A 19844-nucleotide genomic window follows, 5' to 3' on the forward strand; every position below is an offset into this window, starting at 1 on the left:
ACACTTCACCAAGGACACAGATCACAGAGACACATACGTAGACTCCCTCAATAAAGAGGACAACTGATCTTCTAAAGATTTCCCTCTCATTCAGGAGGGCCCACGCAGGAGGAGGCAGCCGGTTCCTGGTTACAATGAGATGCCCCAAACCCTGGGGCCAGCCAGAGTGAAGGGAAGGCAGGAGTGTGGGAGCTCGGCAGTCCTGACTAGGAATCCACCTTTGGGAAAATGCTCACTTTATTGTTCCTGCTCATCTTCCGCTCCACCCTGCCTACCTTGGGCATCTTTGTCTGAATAAGCTCCTCTGGCGTGTTCCCCAGCGGCGGAAGCAGCCGCTTCTTGCTGTTCCGGGTCTCTGAGAGCCACTGAGGAGGCAACTCGAAAGGCCCAAAGCCGAACTGCAGGGAGTACTTGTCAGGCAGCGTCTCGGGCTCCGCAGGTGCCGCAGGCGCCCCCGGGCAAACGGGGTCGGCGGCGCGCGGGAGAGACGCAGCAGGTGCACGCTGCGGGCCGCGCTCCCCCTGCAGGCGGGGCCCCGCTGGCTCCTGGGCCGGGAGCTCCGCCGAGCCAGTGTGCCCGGCCTCGCTCTCCTCCTCATCCTCCGCGGGCTTGAAGATCTGCTGCTGCCCGATGTGGAACATCTCCAGGAGCTGGCTGCCCGAGCGCAGGCTGGGCTCCAGGCTGGCGCCGGCCGGCCCGCCCCCCGCGCTCACCACGTTCCGGCGGCTGTAGCGCCCGTGCAGCTGCAGCAACGTGCCCACCAAGCCCTTGCGGACAGGCTTGTTCACAGTCAGGAAGAGCACAGGGTTGGCCAACAGAGACACCTTGGGCAGCCAAATGGCCGTGAGCAGCAAGAAGACGGACGTGTCGGGGACGTTGAGCACGGTCTGGTAGACGACCAGGGTGGCGTAGGGCACGCTACACAAGATGAAGACCATCACCATGGACAGCAGGGTGGCGTGCAGCTCCGCCTCCCGCTGGGAGGCGTACGGGATAGAGATGGTGTTCTGTGGGGTCCGCAGGGCCGCGATGATGACCTTCTTCTTCTGGCTGGCGCTCAGGGCCCGGCGGATGAGTATCAGGAAGAGGAAGACCACAGCCACAGGCACGATGACCGTGGTGATGTTATAGACCAGCACGTACACCACGTGGCCCAGCGAGTTGCTCCACACTTCGGTGCAGGTGGACATGGCGTAGATGTCGGCCACGTTGGTCACTGCAAACACGGGCACGCTGGCCACCACTGCGTGGGCCCAGATGTACATCACCAGTTCGCGGGACTTGGCATCAGATATTTTTCTCTCCAGGGGATAAAGGACGGAGTAGTACCTGCAAAATGCACAAGCAAAGTTCATCTCACAGGAGAAGGTACTGTTTAAATGAGGGGTCTCTATATTACCAAAAGTAGGAGAGAGGGGGAAAGAATGGGTCAAGTTCTTTTATTCTGCCTCAGACAAAGGGAATCACTGAGGGAATTGGGAAGCCAGACCTTAAGTTTTGAGGACTTTGCTGTACACAAAAAGCATCATTAGGCCAAAAAAAATTTTTTTTAAAAAAAAGGACCTTTTCAAGTGAGCAGAGAAGAGCCCCGTCGTATGGGAGGGACACTCAAGACTATCAGGAAAATAGGTAAATAATTGCATTTCATAGCTAACTTTATAAATATTGCCACCAGCATTAGATCCCAAGGAGTGCCCTTGATATAAAGGATGTCTCCATCTGCTGTAAAGACATAGATTTTTCAATTTAAGGGTCTCTTGTAAAAAAATGTCAATTTAAGGGTAACTTGTAAAAAAAATTTTACATGGGCTAGAGGAGCTTATGGGCAATTTTCAAAGCCACTAATGGAAAGAAATTTGCCTACACACATATCTAAAGCAGATTCATGGCATAGTGCATACGTGGATATCATTAGCATTTATAGCTGCTCAGGACAGAAGAACCCCGTGTGAAGGACGGACTCCAACAAGGTCCTTGCACAAAAATCAATTCAACTGGGGCGCCTGGGTGGCTCAGATGGTTAAGCGTCTGCCTTCGGCTCAGGTCATGATCCCAGGGTCCTGGGATCGAGTCCCGCATCGGGCTCCCTGCTAGGCGGGGAGCCTGCTTCTCCATCTGCCTCTGCCTCTCTCTCTCTCTCTGACTGTCATGAATAAATAAATAAAACATTAAAAAAAATCAATGCAACTGACAAAAATTATGCCTGCTCAACAGCCACTGTTCACTCACTGTTCATGATCACTCGTAACCCTAGCAATTAGTAAGTCTACAATGCTTGCATGATTAGATTTTTGCTAAAATCAGATCAGACCTTTCTTTCTTCAAGCTTTCACTTGATTCGTCTGTAATCAGAATTCCAAAAGCACCCTGTTTCAGTATCACCCATGATTTAGGGAAACTGAGTAATTCTTCAGACCCCAGGAACCACATCTGTCATGAAAGCGCTGTGGTGAGCCATCAGACCTATGGTGAGCATACATCTCCACAGTCAGCCAAATCTGGAGTCGACCTTACAACTCTATTAACATTCATCGCTCATGGGGCCAGGGAAGCAAGCATGTCTTCCTGGCATGAGATCTGTGCCAGGTACTGTACCAGGCACTGAGTTACAAAGATGAAAAGACACACAGCAATATTTCTAAACCCCATGGGGGAAAAGGCATGCAAGCGAGCAGGTATAACCAAGGAAATGATTGCTCTTCTAGAGGTATGCACAAAGGAGGGACGGGAAAAGGAGCACCTGGAAAAATGTCAACAGAAGGTGGCACTGTGGTGGTCTGGCAGGGGGCAAGCTGGGGGAGAATGTTCCAGGCTGAGGAAGATGCAATGTAAGCACAACATGACCATGGATGATCAGGAATGGATGGAGAGTGGTGAAATGGGTCCTAGACCTCTTTCTGGGAGGAGGAAAAAAAAGAGAAAGAAGTGCATAGGTTATGCATGCTCTCAATTTTTTTTTCTCTGAATATAGATACACTTTTCTAATCACAACTCCTTAATTCAATGTCAAAAAACAAAAAAAATCCAATGTCAAGGTGCTACACCCACACATGAATACATTCCCATTGGTCAACTGACAGGTAACAAAACCACGCTTCCACTATGTACTGGAAAAGCACACGGGCTCATTAGAAATCATCTTGTTTATGTTTACATCTCTAGAAGATGATGCAGGAAGTGGCCTCCCAATGAACTCACTGACTAGGAGCCAGGAAACAAGTATCTGAGTGAGAAAGAAGTGAGAGAAAGGACTGTCTTCCCTTCACCTTCATGCCCACCAGCCTACACTTGCCAGCAATTGGTTTCCCTGCATAATAAACTAGGATTTTTTAAAGATTTTATTTATTTATTTATTTATTTGAGAGAGAGAGAGAAACAGCATGAGAGGGGAGAGGGTCAGAGGGAGAAGCAGGCTCCCCGCTGAGCTGCGAGCCCGATGTGGGACTCGATCCCAGGACTCTGGGATCATGACCTGAGCTGAAGGTAGTCGCTTAACTGAGCCACCCAGGAGCCCTAAAATAGGATTTTTTTGTACCAGCCTTCTTTTTCTACTAAAAAGATGTGTTTACTTTTTTTTTTTAGTAATAGCAAAAATACAATCGATTTTCTGTGCTGGAAAGAAAATAAGGATTTCATATCATCTACGTATTTTCTTGTCTAAGACTAAAGGCCCAGAAACCACCCACGGGGATTATTGCACTGCTTCAAGGCATGGTAGCAAATGATTCAGAATAATGTGTCCCCACTGTTGTTGCATCCTGTTGTAAAAATCTTTCAGGATTATTACGGCAGCATTATTCACAAGAGCCAAAAAGTGGAAACAACCCAAATGTCAACCAGTAAATGGGCAAACAATATCCATACAATGGAATATTATTCAGTAATAAAAAAAGGAACGGGGCAAATTTTTAAGAGTAGATCCTAAGAGTTCTCATCACAAGAAAAAAAAAGACATTTCCTTCTTTTTTTTCCATATCTGTATGACATGATGGATGTTAACTGAACTTACTCTGGTAGTCCTTCCACAATGTAAGTCCAGTCATCTTGCTGTACACCTTAAACTTATATATTGCTGTATGTCAATTATAGCAAAAGGGATGAAGGAAAAAGGGATGAAGGACCGGTGCTCGGGCACAGATGAACCTTGAAAACATGAAAGGCCGATGCAAAAGAACACACTGCATGATTCCACAATATGAAATGTCCCCCGCCCCCCAGCAAAGCAAACATACAGAGATAGATTAGTGGTTGCCTAGATCTGCGGGGGGCGGGGGGCGGGGAATGACTGTAAATGAGCAGGTGGTCTCTTCTTAGGGTGAAAGTGTACTTTCCAGATATTCAGAGACCTCTTGCCAAGCATGAAAGAGACACACGCAGCAAAATGGCATCGCATGGAGCACCCTCAGCTTGTTGAAGGGATTGAGTGACCCACGGAATCTTTTTTGAATGAAAATTAGTCGACAACATTTAAAAACAATAAAATTCAGGGCACCTGGAGGCTCAGTCAGTAGAGTGCGCGACTTTTGCTCTCAGGGTTGTGAGTTCGAGCACCACATTGGGTGTAGAGATCACTTATACAATAAAATCTTAAAGATTTTATTTGTTTGATAGAGACATAGTGAGAGAGGGAACAAAAAAATAAATAAATAAAAATGGTAAAACTCCAGATTTCTGATTTCTCTTCTAAGAAAATAGAAAGTCCTGCCTACAGAGTCTAGATACCCACAAAGTAACTATTAGCTGCATCTGCTGGGTTATTGACCCCTATGAGCAGGAATGCAGACACAAAACCCCAACCTGGCCAGTGACACTTGGCTTTGTCACCTGCTTCACCTTCCCCTGGAGATGGTGATCTACTGAGAAACTTCCAAAGAGCTACAGTGGCTCCCAGCCAGATCTGACGGTACAATGATTGCAGACAATATATCTAAGGAAAAATGTGCCCATCGAAAGGGAAGCCTAGAGAAAGACAGACAAATATTGATGCAGCCTATCCAAGCACAGGCCATAAATAATTCATTTAGTTTTTCTTACTGCAGAGGAACCTTAGGCTCAGAAAGGTTAAGCCACTTTCCCCAAAGCAACCCAGCACAAAAGCGGTGTGTAGGTAGGGCTTAAAGCCACTTGGGGCTCCAGCCTCCCCTCTCTTAACCACAAAGTCAATGACTCCTCCTAGTACGCTGGAGACTTTGTGGGTCTCTGTGTCCCTCCATGCAGATGACCCAGGGCAGCTGACCAAATCAGAGTTCCAGGCCTGCGGCTGAAGGGACTCCACAGATTGGTTCTGCAATCCATGCCCTCATAGGTCATTAAGGTATCAAGTATGTTTTGAATAGATAAAGAGTTCAAAAATTCCAAATTCATGGGGCACCTAGGTGGCTCAGTCGGTTAAGCGTCTGCCTTCGGCTCAGGTCATGATCCCAGGGTCCTGGGGATCGAGTCCTGCATGGGGATCCCTGCTTAGCAGGGAGCCTGCTTCTTCCTCTCCTTCTGTCCTGTTGCTCCCCCTGCTTGTGCTTGCACTCTCTTTCTCTCTTCAAATAAATAAATAAAATATTTTTTTAAAATAAAAATTCAAAATTCATGTAAAATCCATTAAAATATATCAATGGGGATAAAGTCAGAAGACCCAGCACTTTCCCCTCAGCAACTTTTCCTCTCTGTAAATCTTGAAATCAAAAGTACTCATGGATGCAACTCCTCAGCTCTTGTTTGCTTATTTAGTTCTATTCTCTAAAATGTATTACTAACTCAAACTGTATTCATGAAGTACTCACAACGAAAGGAGAAGGCAGGAAGCTGCTGATTACGGAGATCTTTACACTTGACCCTGATAAATTTGATCCAATTATGTACAATGGCAGTAGCGAAGATATGATTCATTTCCAAGTGAACATCCTTTTAAAGAGGATGGGAAGAGAAAACAACCACCACCACAATATAGAGGCTTGGAAATCAATCCTCCAAAGGAATTCTGGTATTATCTTGCCAGGTCCAACTGGGCTGTCTAATCATTTGTTAAATCACCACTGAATTGTCCCCTTGTTCTTCCAGAAATGTTTTCATCCTCCATCAAAAAGCACTAATTGCAGAGTTATCAATCAGATGAGCAATCTACTACAAATTGCAACGCAAATACCACCAATTCCAACCAAGCTGAAGCTACACCATGATCCAGCCTGCTCCAGCAACCTCATGATGAAACCCACCCCCCATGCCACGTCTTTTCTCAAGGTCCTATTTTCCATAGCTGCCGTGAAATCAATGTGTCTTTTGTGAGGCATATATTTCAAACATTCGTTCTCTTTCCATTGACCATTAGTGAACTACTTAACAGTATGTGGAACATTGACTAGTCACCCTTTGCTTTGTGATGCTAATTTTTCAATACACTCGGAAAAAAAAAAACGTTGAACCCTGGACTACCCAATCTTACCTGTCCAAGGCAATGGCAGGGAAGCTGAGGATAGTCACAGAGCAGAAGACTTTGTGCAAAAATTTGACGACCCTGCAGAAGAGCATGGTGTAGATCCACCAGCAGCAGTGAGGACTGGTGCTGAGGATGATGTCAAAGGGCACGCAGACCAGGCTGGTACAAATCCCGGAGCAGGCTAGGTTTTTAATGAACCTGTTGGTGACAGATTTGAACACGGTTGTTCGGCAAGTTGACCATAACACCATGAAGTTTCCTGGCCAGATAGGCAAAAAAAAAAAAAAAAAAAAATTTAAAATAAAAAAGTTTTTAAAATTAAAAATAAAAAATTAAATGAAAAGAAAGAAGACAAAGGAAAGAAAGGGACAGGTTAAAAAAAGATCTGAAAAACCACATTTGAGAGTTGATTTCAAAGGATTTCATGTAAATACGTACATATTCTATTGTCAATTTATGTGAAAGTATTAAATCACTTATGTACACATCAAAAAGTCTAGAAGGATTTTTGGTGGTGAGTTCTGTTATTTAGTTTTAGACATAACAGTATTAGATATGACTCAGTCTCATCTGAGTATAAAGAATTTGCTAGGTATTACTTAATCTCAGGCAAGTACTACTCTTACCAAGTTTGCAAATGACCTCCACATTGCCAAACTCTGCAAGAGAAATATGACGCAAGCCACAAGTGTAATTAAAAATGTCTAGTAGCCGTATTTTGCAAAAAAAGAAGAAGCAGGTGAAATTTTATTTATCCCAGTATATCACAAACATTGTCGTTTCAACATGTAATCATTACTTTTAAAAGTACTGATGAGGGGCGCCTGGGTGGCTCAGTCAGTTAAGCGTCTGCCTTCAGCTCAGGTCATGATCCCAGGGTCCTGGAATCAAGTCCTGTGTCTGGCACCTTGCTCAGCGGGGAGCCTCCTTCTGTGCTCTCTCTCTCTCTCTCTAACAATAGGTTAAATCTTAAAAAAAAAAAAAAAAAGTACTGATAAGATACTTTTCATTCTTGTTTTTACACTGTCTTTGAAATTTGGTGTGCATTTTTTTAATTGAAATATAACTGCCATATAACATCAAATTCATTTTAGGTGTCCATGGTGTACAATTTGTTTTACACTTTTTTTTTTTATGAAAGATTTTATTTATTTATTTGAGACAGAGAGAATGAGAGACAGAGAGCATGAGAGGGAGGAGGGTCAGAGGGAAAAGCAGGCTCCCTGCCGAGCAGGGAGCCCGATGCGGGACTCGATCCTGGGACTCCAGGATCATGACCCGAGCCGAAGGCAGTCGCTTAACCAACTGAGCCACCCAGGCGCCCTGTTTTACACTTTTCAAAAAAGAGTTTATTTGAGAGACAGAAAGAGCACAAGCAGGGGGAGCGGCAGGCAGAGGGAGAGAGAGAAGCACACATTTCAATTTGCACTAGTCACATCTGGAGTCCTTAATAGTGACTTGCAGCTAGTGGCTACTGTGTGGGATTGTACTGTGTTCTAGACCTTCAGCAGCAATGATGCAATGACACATCTTTGAGCATTCTCCTATTGTGGCTTCCACAGGCCTATAATCTGGTTTTCCTCCTACCTCCCCCCCCCCCCCCCACTCTCTCATGTCCTGGCTGTTCCTCATCTTTCTTACGAGGCCCTTCTCTATCCTCTCTCTAGAGCCACTCTCTAGGCAAGATGACCCATTCAGGTGGCTCTTCATCAAAATGCTAATGACTCCCACATTCGTGTCTGATGTTAGACCTCTTTTCATTTCCACACTCCTATTCCCAACAAAATGTCTGATTCCCTTCCCTCTCAATCTGTTATCAAAAGCCTGCCTACATGATCTGGTGCCTACCTGCCTAATCTCACTCCTCTCTTGCCTGGGCTTGCTAGGCACCAGCCACTCTGGCCTTTCCTTCCATTCTTGAAATAGGATCAAAGTTGAGCCTGTCCCAGTGCCTTTGCCCCAGTTTTTATCCTGTGTAACATGCTCCTCATATGTCTGGTTCCCTTGAAGTTAGGTCTCACTGTAATTGCTGCCTCCTCAGAGAGGCCTTCCTTAACCAGCTTTTTCTTTTAAATACTCACTGCTCCTCCCTCCATGATCCTCTCCTATAATACCCTGTTGCGGTCTTCATAGCTCTTATCATAATTACTAATTTACTTGTTTCCCTCCACTTCATGAGGACACAAACCGTGTCAGTGTTGTTCACTGTTTTACAGCCCTACTGTTTTGCTCAGTATCTGGCACAGAACAGGCAGTCAGTAGATATTTACTGAATACATGGATCTGTAATCGGGAGACAAGTAGTAATCAAAAGTCCCTTTGGTTATGCTAACACCTTTGGTAGTACGTTCATCATGTGAGAATATTCTAAGTCAGTAGTTCCCAAACCTCACTGTGCATCAGAATTGCTATACCAGACATGCTGAACCACAGTTAATGGGTATGGAACTGGGAATCTGCACTTAATAACAACTTTCCCAGATGGAAAGTTTCAGAAATCCCAGTCCTCAACAGAGGTAGCCTCCCGCAAGAGTCTCCAAGTCTTCAGGTAGCCAGGGCAGCCTACCTTACGGTTAAAGCTTGTATGTGGTGAGGGAGCCAGGTCCATGGGGACAATGAGTCATGCCCCAAGGACATGGCGGCCTCCTGTGCACATGCTCAGAGGATGTGCTCTAACACTAAGCCAGAGCTCAGCCTCCCTTGGAAGGAGAGTGACAGAGCCAGGGAAGGAACAGCGGGGCCAGGGGCAACAGCCAGCCACTGCAAGGACCTGCCTCAGTGCCTCCGAGGTTGACATAACTGGTGTCAAGACTCTCTCTTCCAATACAATATTCTACAGCTACCTCTTATCTGCCAAAGATAAAAAACAGCCACTGTGTTGAGGTACTTAAGTAGGCCAGCTGCTTCCAGGAAATTCTCTCCCAAACTTTCCTTACGGTGGTATGTTGCCTCAGTGAGAAGAAACCAGCACTGTGAATATATACACATTTATTCGGTGTAAGAGCTGTTCATACGAATACCTCCACCTCAGGCCCCCTCACACTTTCCTGTCACCAAGGTGAGAGACTGAGCAATAATGATGTACTTGAAGCTCTGCTGATTTGGGGGATTTTTCCTCTGGCCTTTTCCCACTGAAGCACAGATTAGAATCTGGCTGAAGCATCTTCCCTCACTTAAGTTTTTCAGAGAGAACATAAACTCTGGTAACCATCCAACCATGAAATAGCCCACTTAAAGAAATCTGCCCCAGCGCCTGGGTGGCTCAGTCACTTAAGCATCGGACTCTTATTTCAGCTCAGGTCATGAGATCAACCCCCGAGTTGGGCTCCTTGCTCAGCAGGCAGTCTTCTTGAGATTCTCTCTCCCCCTCTGCCCCTCCTCCTGCATGCAGCACGTGCTTTAAATAAAATCTTAGAAAGAAAAAGGAAGGAAGGGAGGAAGGAAGGACGGACTAAGTCTACCATGAAGACCAAGTACATGTCACAGTATCTTCAGTTGTCAAAACCAGGGGTATTTCCAGTCTACTTGGGTCTTCCCATAATAATCCTTCCTTATTCTAAATCAAAACCTTTAGGATTTTCTTTTTCTCTTATCACTGTCAATATTCTTACTTTGGTAGATTATGCTGAATAAAACATTGTGAGTAACAAACAGACAATTCATTGCAAAGGAGAGGACAGGCTGTGGGCCAGGGTCTCTCGAGCACACAGTAGATTCCTGAAACTTAACTGAAGCTAATTTCTATTATTTCTCATACTCTATTCTCCTTTCTTTCCCTCCCCCTCCCAGTTGTGCCAGGCATACTATTTTATTGTTTTTTTTTAATCATACATTTTATTTGTATCTTCACACTTTCATACAGAAGTTATTATTGAAAAACCTGAGACTGCTATAGTCACATTTTATCTCCACTTATTTATAAAATGGTAGGTGGCATCTGGAGCCTAATCCCTTTTGCTATTAAGAACCTGAAGCTGAAGAAGCCTGAGTTCTTCCCATTTTCTAAACCACCTCTCTCCTCACTTAAAAACTGACTTCTTTGGTTCTAAAAACCTGAATTAGACCATAATATCAGGAGAGGAGCATCCGCACACAATCTCTAATTGACCACACATAAGAAAACAAGTATGTGTATATATACTCACACACACTTACACACACACACACACACTCACACTTACCAGCACATGAGCAGACACATACACATTCATGCACACAAATATACAACAAAGTAAAATAATTACATATTTGGTCATTTCATCTTATTAGCACTTTATTTTTCTTAAGATTTTATGTATTTGACAGAGAGAGTAAGAGAGCACAAGCAGGGGGAGCAGTAGAAGGAGAGGCTTCCGCTGAGCAGGGAGCCCAATGTGGGGCTCAATCCCAGGATCCGGAGATCATGACTAGAGCCAAAGGCAGACAATTAACCATCTGAGCCACTCAGGCGCCCCTTATTAGCACTTCAGATTCTTCTTAGCTTTATAAGGCATCCTAAGGATAACTCACTATATATTTTAAGTAACACAATATTCAACATTGAGATACTTTTTTAGAGATCATGTTCTAAATCACCTAATGCCCCTTGGAAATAAGTCAAGTTCTGTACCCATTATTTCTCCCTATATATACTCATTATACATTCTAATACTGGATTCCATGACAATATTCAGTGGCCAAGCTGTGGGCACAGCAACACGGAACACACTCACAACACACACAACCAAGAGGGAAAGAAGAGGTAGAGGGTGATGGCATTGGGACAAACCTACCTTCCCTGGGACTACTGTTACTCTATCATTCCTCCCAATCTAAAATACAAATAAAGATTTCTCTTTATACCGTATACTTCCAACTTAAAAATAATTGATGTTGAAGACATAGACATGTCAATTAACTACTACTCACACATAGTGCTTGGGGAAATAACCAGGAAATTTTTTTCCAACTACATTTTGCCTCTAAAAAATTTGACTGTGGCTGTCCTTTTTAAGTGGTTCACAGGCTTTGCATATTTGAGAGTAACAATCCTGTGTTAAAGGGACTAATAACCAAAATGAAATATTCCAAAAGTGCCTTGGAAAGGAGTATGCCTTTGGGAATCCTCCTGGGAAAACGCGTAACTCTAAAAACAATCAGCTTCCCCAGAGACTTACAGCAGCGAAAAAATTCATGGTCATGCTTTTCCAGAAAGCTAACATTCTTAACACCCAGAACATTCTAAAAATTGAATCTTGAAAAAAGCAAATGAACACTGTAGGCAAATGTTAAATTATAAGAAAAACCCTAAGACAACAGACTGCCAAAAGAGAGGCCAAAGTGAATGAGCAAGGGTTAGAAAGACTACAGAGGAATGTTTACTCTCAGCAAACACCATGTAATATAAGAGCAAAGTCTAAGCAAATTAGGTCATACTATTCCATAATAGAAGAAACAGAACAGACAACTACTTTGTGTAGAATGGAATTTTAGATTTCTTCTTTGCTTCAGTTTGCACCCCCCCCCCAAAAAATAACCAAGAACAGAATCTCTTAAGGTTAAAAGAATTATGTAAAAAGAATATTAATAAATGACTTTAATTAACATGCCAGATAATAATAGGAATGATTTTTACCCTGTATTTTTACTTAAAGTGGCTTTCCTAGACAGCAAAGAATTGGCCCTTCCTTCTTTAACTGATCTGACAATCTCTTTTAATTTGTGTTTAGATCATTTACATTTAGTGTAAATATTGATATGGTTGGAGTAAAATCTGCCATCTTGCCATTTGTTTCCTATTTGTCCCATCCATTTTTTGTTCCTTTTTTCCTCTTTATCATCCTGATTTTGGATTGAATATTTTTTAGAATTCCACTCTATTTCCACTATTGTCTTATTATTTACACATCTTCTCAAAATGTTTGTAGCAGTTTCCCTGTGTTTACTATTTACATCTTTTTTTTTTAAACATTTTATTTATTTGAGAGAGATAGTGAGAGCAGGAATACAAACAGGGGGAGTGGGAGAGGGAGACGCAGGCTCCCCACTGAGCAAGAAGCCCAATGTGAGGCTTGATCCCAGGGCCCTGGGATCATATCTGAGCTGAAGGCAGACGCTTAACAACTGAGCCACCCACGCACCCCTACTATTTACATCTTTAATTACAGTTTACTTTCAAATTTCCATTATAGTGCTTCACATGTAGTATAAGAATCTTGCACTTCCATTGTCATACTTTACTTTTATATAAACTATAAACCCAAAGTACAATGCAGAAATTTTCATTTTCAACAGCTGATTAGAGTAATTTAAAATAAAAGAAAGAAGATTTTTATATTTATCTTCACTTTTATCACTTTGGGAGATCTTCATTTCTTTGTGTATATCCAAGTTTCGGCCTGGTATCATGTTCCTCATGCCTGAAAAACTTCTCTTAACATTTCTTGTAGTGCAGGTCTGCTAGTAATTAATTCTCTCAGAGTTTGTCTGAAAATGTCTCTCTTTCTCCTTCACTTTTGAAAGATGTGTTTGCTGGCTATAATTTTCTGAGCTGAGTGGGGTTTTTCTCCAGTACCTGACAGAAGTCACTTTATTGTCTTCTGGATTTTGTAGTTTCTGATAATATGTCTGCCTTAAATCTTACCTTTGTTGTTCTGCATGTATTCTATTTTCTCTAACGTCCTTCAGGATTTTCTCTCTTTGGTTTTTAGCAGTTTGAAGTGTCTAGAAGTGTGTGTGTGTGTGTGTACACCTGGTTAGGGCACTCTGAACTTCTTGGATCTATGGTTTGATATCTTTTATTTTTTTTGGAAAATTCCTAGCCATTCAATATCTCTTCAAGTATCTCTTCGGCCCCATTCTCTCTCACTTCTACTTCGGGGATTCTAATTACATGTAGTTTTGTGTGGTAAACAGAATAATGCCCTACCACCAAAGATGTCTATACCCTAATACCTGCAACCTATGAATATATTAGGTTACATGACAAAGAGGAATTAAGGTTCCTGTTCAGTTGACCTTAAGACAGGGAGATTATCCTGGATTATCACAGTTTTCAAAAATTCTCTGATAATTTCAATACCTAGATCATATGTTAGTTAAGATCTCTGATTGTCTCTTGAAGTGGGTTATTTTCCTTGCTTTTTATGTCTCATAATTTTAGGTTGAAAGCTATATATCATCTTTAGGATAGTAGATACTGGTAAATAGTATCTACAGGACATTTGGACAGACATGCATAAACAAACACTCACACACAATGATACCAAAACACTAGTTAGGTCAGATTCCAGATCCCAGGCCATGGGTCAGCAACCTCATTTAGTAGTCCCATAAATATACACAGGATTTACATAGGCAAAAACCAGGAAATAACATTTTTTAAACAAATTTTATTATTTATTATGATTATTATTATTGTTATTTCAGAGGAAGAGAGAGATGAGGGGCAGAGGGAATCTTTTTTTTTTTTTTTAAAGATTTTATTTATTTATTTGACAGAGAGAGAGATAATGAGAGCAGGAACACAAGCAGGGGGAGTGGGAGAGGGAGAAGCAGGCTTCCCGCTGAGCAGGGAGCCCGACGTGGGGCTCGATCCCAGGAGCCTGGGATCATGACCCGAGCCGAAGGCAGACGCTTAACGACTGAGCCACCCAGGCGCCCCGGGGCAGAGGGAATCTTAAGCAGGCTCCATGTCCAGCATGCAGCCCAAAGTGGGGCTCAATCTCATACCCCTGAGATCATGACCTCAGCTGCTTAACTGACTGAACCACCCAGGCACCCCAAGAAATAATATGTTTGATAATTTTTTAAAGTGAGAGAACAGGAAAAGAAGATAAGGAAAAAGAGGAAGACTGGGTACAAAGAAATATAAATATTTTATGTGGAGCAGACACCTCCCATTACTACACCATTCCACAGACCTATGGTTCCTAAATCTTCGTAATATTAGGATCACCTGGGAAGCTTTTAACATACAGATTCCTAGGTCTCAGCCCAACCAAATAAGAACGCTGGAAGATCTGGGCATCTTAATTTTATGTGCTCAGTAGGAAGTTCTGATAACAGCCAGGGAGCACTACCACAGCCACTCACTGTCAGCCTTCACCATACTGAGCATCTCAATGTAATCATTGTTTTTTTTCCCCAAATATAAAGAGAGCCCTTCCCCAGTACTGAAAGCAAAAACATGCCAAGTCACACTGAGCTCTAATTATAATCTCTATGGAGCCCCAAGGAAATCCTTCTCTGGTCAGTGATCAGTGCTAGACTGCTGCTCAGCTTCTCAACATGGCCTGCAGACACAGGATGAGCTACAGCTGCAGAAACAGCTTTTCCTACCAGAGGAGAAATACAAGAAAGGATGACATCTTTGACCAGTTTTCATTATCCACACTCACTGACTCATGGCATCTTTCCCAGCTGCTCACCATTGGCAAAACAGAAAGGATAGACAGATTTTAACTAACTTTAATCCATTTATTTCCAGTTTTAAAAATGAGTTCATTCATGCCATAGCCATAAAGTACATTGGGAACATATATTTTGTTTTACAAAGAAGAGGGGGAAAAATTGAAAAATAAGGTGTCAAGGCAGGATGAAACAGGAGAATGAACCCAAGAGTCTTGCTCTCTGGGCTACAGTTCTGATTACTGTGTAATATAATTTATACCTTGGTCATTAGAACTGCTCTAATTACTTGGGAGGTCTAGAACTTCAGGGCACCATTTTTGTTTCGGGCTTTTTTTGTGTGTTTCCCGAGTGAAACACTTTATTGTTTCTTCTTTTTTAAAAGATTTTATTTATTTATTTGACAGAGAGACAGAGAGCACAAGTAGGCAGAGCAGCAGGTAGAGGGAGAGAGAGAAGCAGGCTCTCCGCTGAGCAGGAAGCCCGATGCGGGGCTCGATCCCAGGACCCTGAAGGCAGATGCTTAACCAACTGAGCCACCCAGATGCCCCATTGTTTCTTATAATTATTAAGGCAACACATAATTTTTAAAATTCAGACATGAATAAATAAATAAATAATGAAGAAGAAGAAACAAGATAGTAAAAATAAATAATAAAGGAACAAGTAAAAATTACCCACCCAGTGGTAACCATCTGTAAGCTTAAACTATTTATCCTTCCAAACTTCTTGTTATATATACACACTTTTGTTTATGCCAGTGGGACCAACCTATGCATACTGTTTTGTTTGTTTGTTTTTGTAAGATTTTACTTATTTCTTTGAGAGAGCAAGAGAGAGCATGAGCAGGGGGAGGGGCAGGAGAGGAGACAAGCAGACTCTGCTGAGCACGGAGCCAACGCAGGGCACAGGGCTCGATCCCAGGACTCCGAGATCATGACCTGAGCCGAAGTCAGACGTTTAACCCAGTGAGCCACCCAGGTGCCCCTGCACACTGGTTTTTAACTAGATCTTGTCACCGTATCAACCATCTTTCTATGCTACATAAAAGCAACAGTGCTTTTACAATTATACCCAAATTTATTTCATCTTTGCATACTGGTGAGTTTTTTTTAAAGCTGTTTCCAATATATCCATCTCTATAATGCTGAGATCAACATCCTTATATATATAAATCTTTGCCAATTAAACTGATTATTTACTAAGGACAAATTCCTAGAAGCAGAATTTCTGAGTCAAAATACTTACACATTTTTATATATGTCGTTAAATGACCCCCCACAAAAGGCATATGAGAGAGTTGGTTTCCCCATATGCTTGCTAAAAATTCTGCAGTCTCACGAAAATGTTTGGAATTTGGCAGCTTCCTCAATCCTAGGAATCATGTTTTCCTTATTTCTAGAAAATTTTCAACCATTGCTATTTTGAATTTTGCCCTACCCTCTTTCTCTTTATTCTCTACTTCCGGAACCCATGTTGAACTTATACTAGGCTTCATTCTATTGGTTATATCTCTTGACCTTTTCATTCATATTCTCCATCAATTCATCATCTTCTGACAGCTGGGTGGTATTTCCCAGGTCTACCTTCCATTTTACCAATTCTCAATTCATCTGAAAATCAAATCATACTTTTTTTTATAGCTTATTGAGTATTAAGCTTTTTGAAATCTGAATTTGGATCTATAACCAGTAGAACTGCCTATTCTTATTTCCAGTGTCCAGTTATTTTACCCTAAGTTTCCATTCCTTAATATGTAATCATATTTTTAAATGCTTATAGTTTCTTTCAGATTATTCTGCTGTGTCTAGTTCTTTGGTGGCTCAATCCCCAGACTCCAGGATCACGACCTGAGCCAAAGGTAGATGTTCAACGACTAAGCCACCCAGGAGCCCTCTCATATGATTTTTAATGTTCACTTATGAGCACATCATGTGTGGGGGTTGTTTTTCCCTAGGAAGCTGTATTCCCTGGTTATAGAAGTATCCCAGGGGGGGTGCCTGGGTGGCTCAGTCGTTAAGCGTCTGCCTTTGGCTCAGGTCATGGTCCCAGGGTCCTGGGATCAAGCCCCGCATAAGGCTCCCTGCTTGGCCAGGAGCCTGCTTCTCCCTCTGCCACTCCCCCTGCTTATGTTCCCTCTCTCGCTGGGTCTCTCTCTGTCAAAAAATAAATAAAATCTTAAAAAAAAAAAAAAAAAGAAGTATCCCAGGGATGCTGGGTGGCTCAGTCAGTTGAGCATCTGCTTCGGCTCAGGTCATGATCCCAGGGTCCGGGGATCAAGCCCCACATCGGGCTCCTTGCTCAGTAGGGAGCCTGCTTCTCCCTCTCCCTCTGTCTGCTGCTCCCCCTGCTTGTGCTCTCTCTCTCTCTGACAAATAAAATCTTTTACAACAACAAAAAAAGTATTCCAAGCGGCTAGCCAAGCACACATTAGTACTTTGTTGCACTTTTGTATCCAAATATAAGACAATATGGTTGAAGGTCCATTCTGAGAAAGGTTAATTTTTATCCTAGGGAGAGGCAGGATACTTTAATGACTAAGCACAAGAGCACAGACTCTGTAACCTTACTTCTGGATTCTAGTCCCACCTCTACCATTTCGTAACTATGTGATATTGGATGAATTAAATTTCCTGTGCCTCAGTTTCATCACCTGCGAAGTGGGCATACTAACAATGCCTACAACCTTGGGGCAATGTGAGGATTAAATCAAACAATGCAAGTAATATATGTACAGCAGTGAGAAGAGCTTCTTGCACATAATATGTGATAGTTAAGTGTTATATATGTTACAGTTATCACTAGTTGCACAAAGGAGAGGTCTGACAAACGAGAAAGAGTGAGAGGTTGGCCGAGAAGAAAAGAAACCTGGAGCCATGTATAAAGATGGAAGAGGACAGTTCACTGGAGGGACTTAGAAGTAATCAGGACTGAGAAACAAAGTCGGACTGACTGGCCTCTGAGTTCCAAAAGGAAGAGTGGAGTATGCCAAGGAAGAATCACCCAGGTTTAACCCATGGAGGTCTCTTGAGTGGTGCTGCTCTGGCAGAATCACAGCAGATTGTCTCATGGGGTCAGGATGGGGCCCTGATACGATCGCATTTAAGCAGCTGTAGCAAACACAGAGCTGTCTCCTTCCTCAGGCCTGCAGGACACACAGCTTGTCTCCATTCTCCTCGCCGTCTGCAGTCAGCGACTTCACTAAAGCCTTGTCTCCCTGGTGGGACTGGAGGGTGGGTGGGCAGGAGCCACCACAAGATCTGCTACTTTGTAGGACATCCAGCCTCCACTTGCATTGCACTTGAGAGGTCTCAGATGAAGGACGTCTCTTCTCCAGATGGGGTCCTACTCCTAGAATCCATCAAGCCCATAGCAGCACACAAACATGATATATCTTTTCTTAAAAAATATTTATTTACTTATTTAGTTTAGAGAGAGAGAGAGCATGAGTTGGGGGAAAGGAGCAGAGGGGGAGGGACAAGCAGACTCTGCACTGAGCACAGAGCCCAACACAGGGCTTGTTCCCAGGACCCTGAGATCATGACCTGAGCTGCAATCAAGAGTTCAGAAGCTCAATGAACTGAGCCACCCAAGCGTCTTTATAATATATCTTTTATTTTTAAGATTTTATTTATTTATTTTATTTATTTATTTATTTGAGAGAGACAGCGCACAAAGGGAGAGTGGGAGGGGGAAGCAGACTCTCCGCTGAGCAGAGAGCCCAATGCAGGGCTTGATCCCATGACCCTGAGATCATGACCTGAGCCTTAACTGACTAAGCCACCCAGGGCTCCCATGATTTATCTTAATAGAGCACCAGAGTGAATTAAAAACCACAAAGGGCCAAGAAAATTAAAAAAGGAATCAATGATCTTGGCATGGTTTCGTTAAAAAAATTAAAAAATCTCAAAAGTAATGGTGACTGCCTGATAATGCTTTAAATCCAATTATCTAAACAGCTTGACATCAGCAAGACAGTTATTCAGGGCACAGGCTTTAGAGTCAGAAGACCTTTGCCAAGTTATTTAACTTTGTTAAGCCCCAGTTTCCTCATTTTTATAAGCAGGGGTAGAAATAGTAATAACACTTAAATGGTTGTTATGAAGGCAAAATCCATAAAATGACTTTAAGACAATGCTGGTAAGCACTCAAATATTGGCCAACATTTTATTATGAACTGGGAGCTCTATGAAACTGCAAGGTACTAAAGAACAAAAATAGAATCTAAGAAATATGAGAATCCACAAAAGAACAAAACATGAATTTGTGCAGTTATTTATAGCAAGAATAAAAACATAGAAAATCCTAAAAACTCCACCAAAAAACTAGTAGAAGTAATAACGAATTCAGTAAAGTGGCAGGATAGAAAATTAATACCAAGAATCAATAGCATTTCTATACACTAAAAGCGAAAAGAGCAAAAAGATAAATTTGTAATAAAAACACCCATTTACAATTGTACCAAAAAGAGTAAGAAACCTAGGAATAAATTTAACCAAAGACGTGAAAGACCTGTGCTCTAAAAACTATAAAACACTGATGAAATGAAGATGGCACCAACAAATAGGAAGACATTCCACGCTCATGAACTGGAGAAACAAATATTGTTAAAATGTCCATACTACTCAAAGCAATTTACACATTCAATGTGATCCCTATCAACATACCAATAGCATTTTCCACAGAACTAGAAAACATAATCCTAAAATTTGTATGGAACCACAAAGGCCCCAAATAGCCAAAGCAATCCTGAGGAAGAAGGACAAAGCTGGAGGTATCACAATCCCAGATTTCAAGATATAATACAAAGCTGCAATAATCAAAACAGCATAATATGGGCACAAAAATAGACACATACATCAATAGAACAGAATAGACAGCCCAGAAATAAACCCATTGCTTATATGGTCAATCAATCTATGACAAAGGAGGCAAGAATATACAATGGGAAAACACAGTCTCTTCAGTAAATGGTGCTGGGAAAACTGGACAGCTACATGTGAAAGAATGGGAGTGAACCACTTAC

At 42.4% G+C, this 19844-nt stretch overlaps 1 protein-coding gene across 2 annotated transcripts in view; it reads right to left on the reverse strand.

Annotated features, from left to right (window-relative positions):
- Nucleotides 1-206: 206 nt before the first annotated feature.
- Nucleotides 207-19844, reverse strand: part of GPR176 (G protein-coupled receptor 176) — a 106339-nt gene continuing 86701 nt past the window's right edge. The window contains exons 2-3 of one of the 2 annotated variants that reach the window (XM_034993570.1): nt 6437-6689; nt 207-1329 (exon numbers count right to left, since the gene is read on the reverse strand). In XM_034993570.1, the coding sequence (XP_034849461.1) occupies nt 207-1329; nt 6437-6689 (1376 nt within the window). The remainder of the gene's footprint in view (nt 1330-6436; nt 6690-19844) is intronic. The other variant, XM_034993571.1, reaches the window with a different exon arrangement.

The sequence above is a fragment of the Mirounga leonina genome, unplaced genomic scaffold (genome assembly GCF_011800145.1).
Source record: "Mirounga leonina isolate KUSES-001 unplaced genomic scaffold, KU_Mleo_1.0 Mir_91, whole genome shotgun sequence".
Taxonomy (NCBI): Eukaryota; Metazoa; Chordata; class Mammalia; order Carnivora; family Phocidae; genus Mirounga; species Mirounga leonina.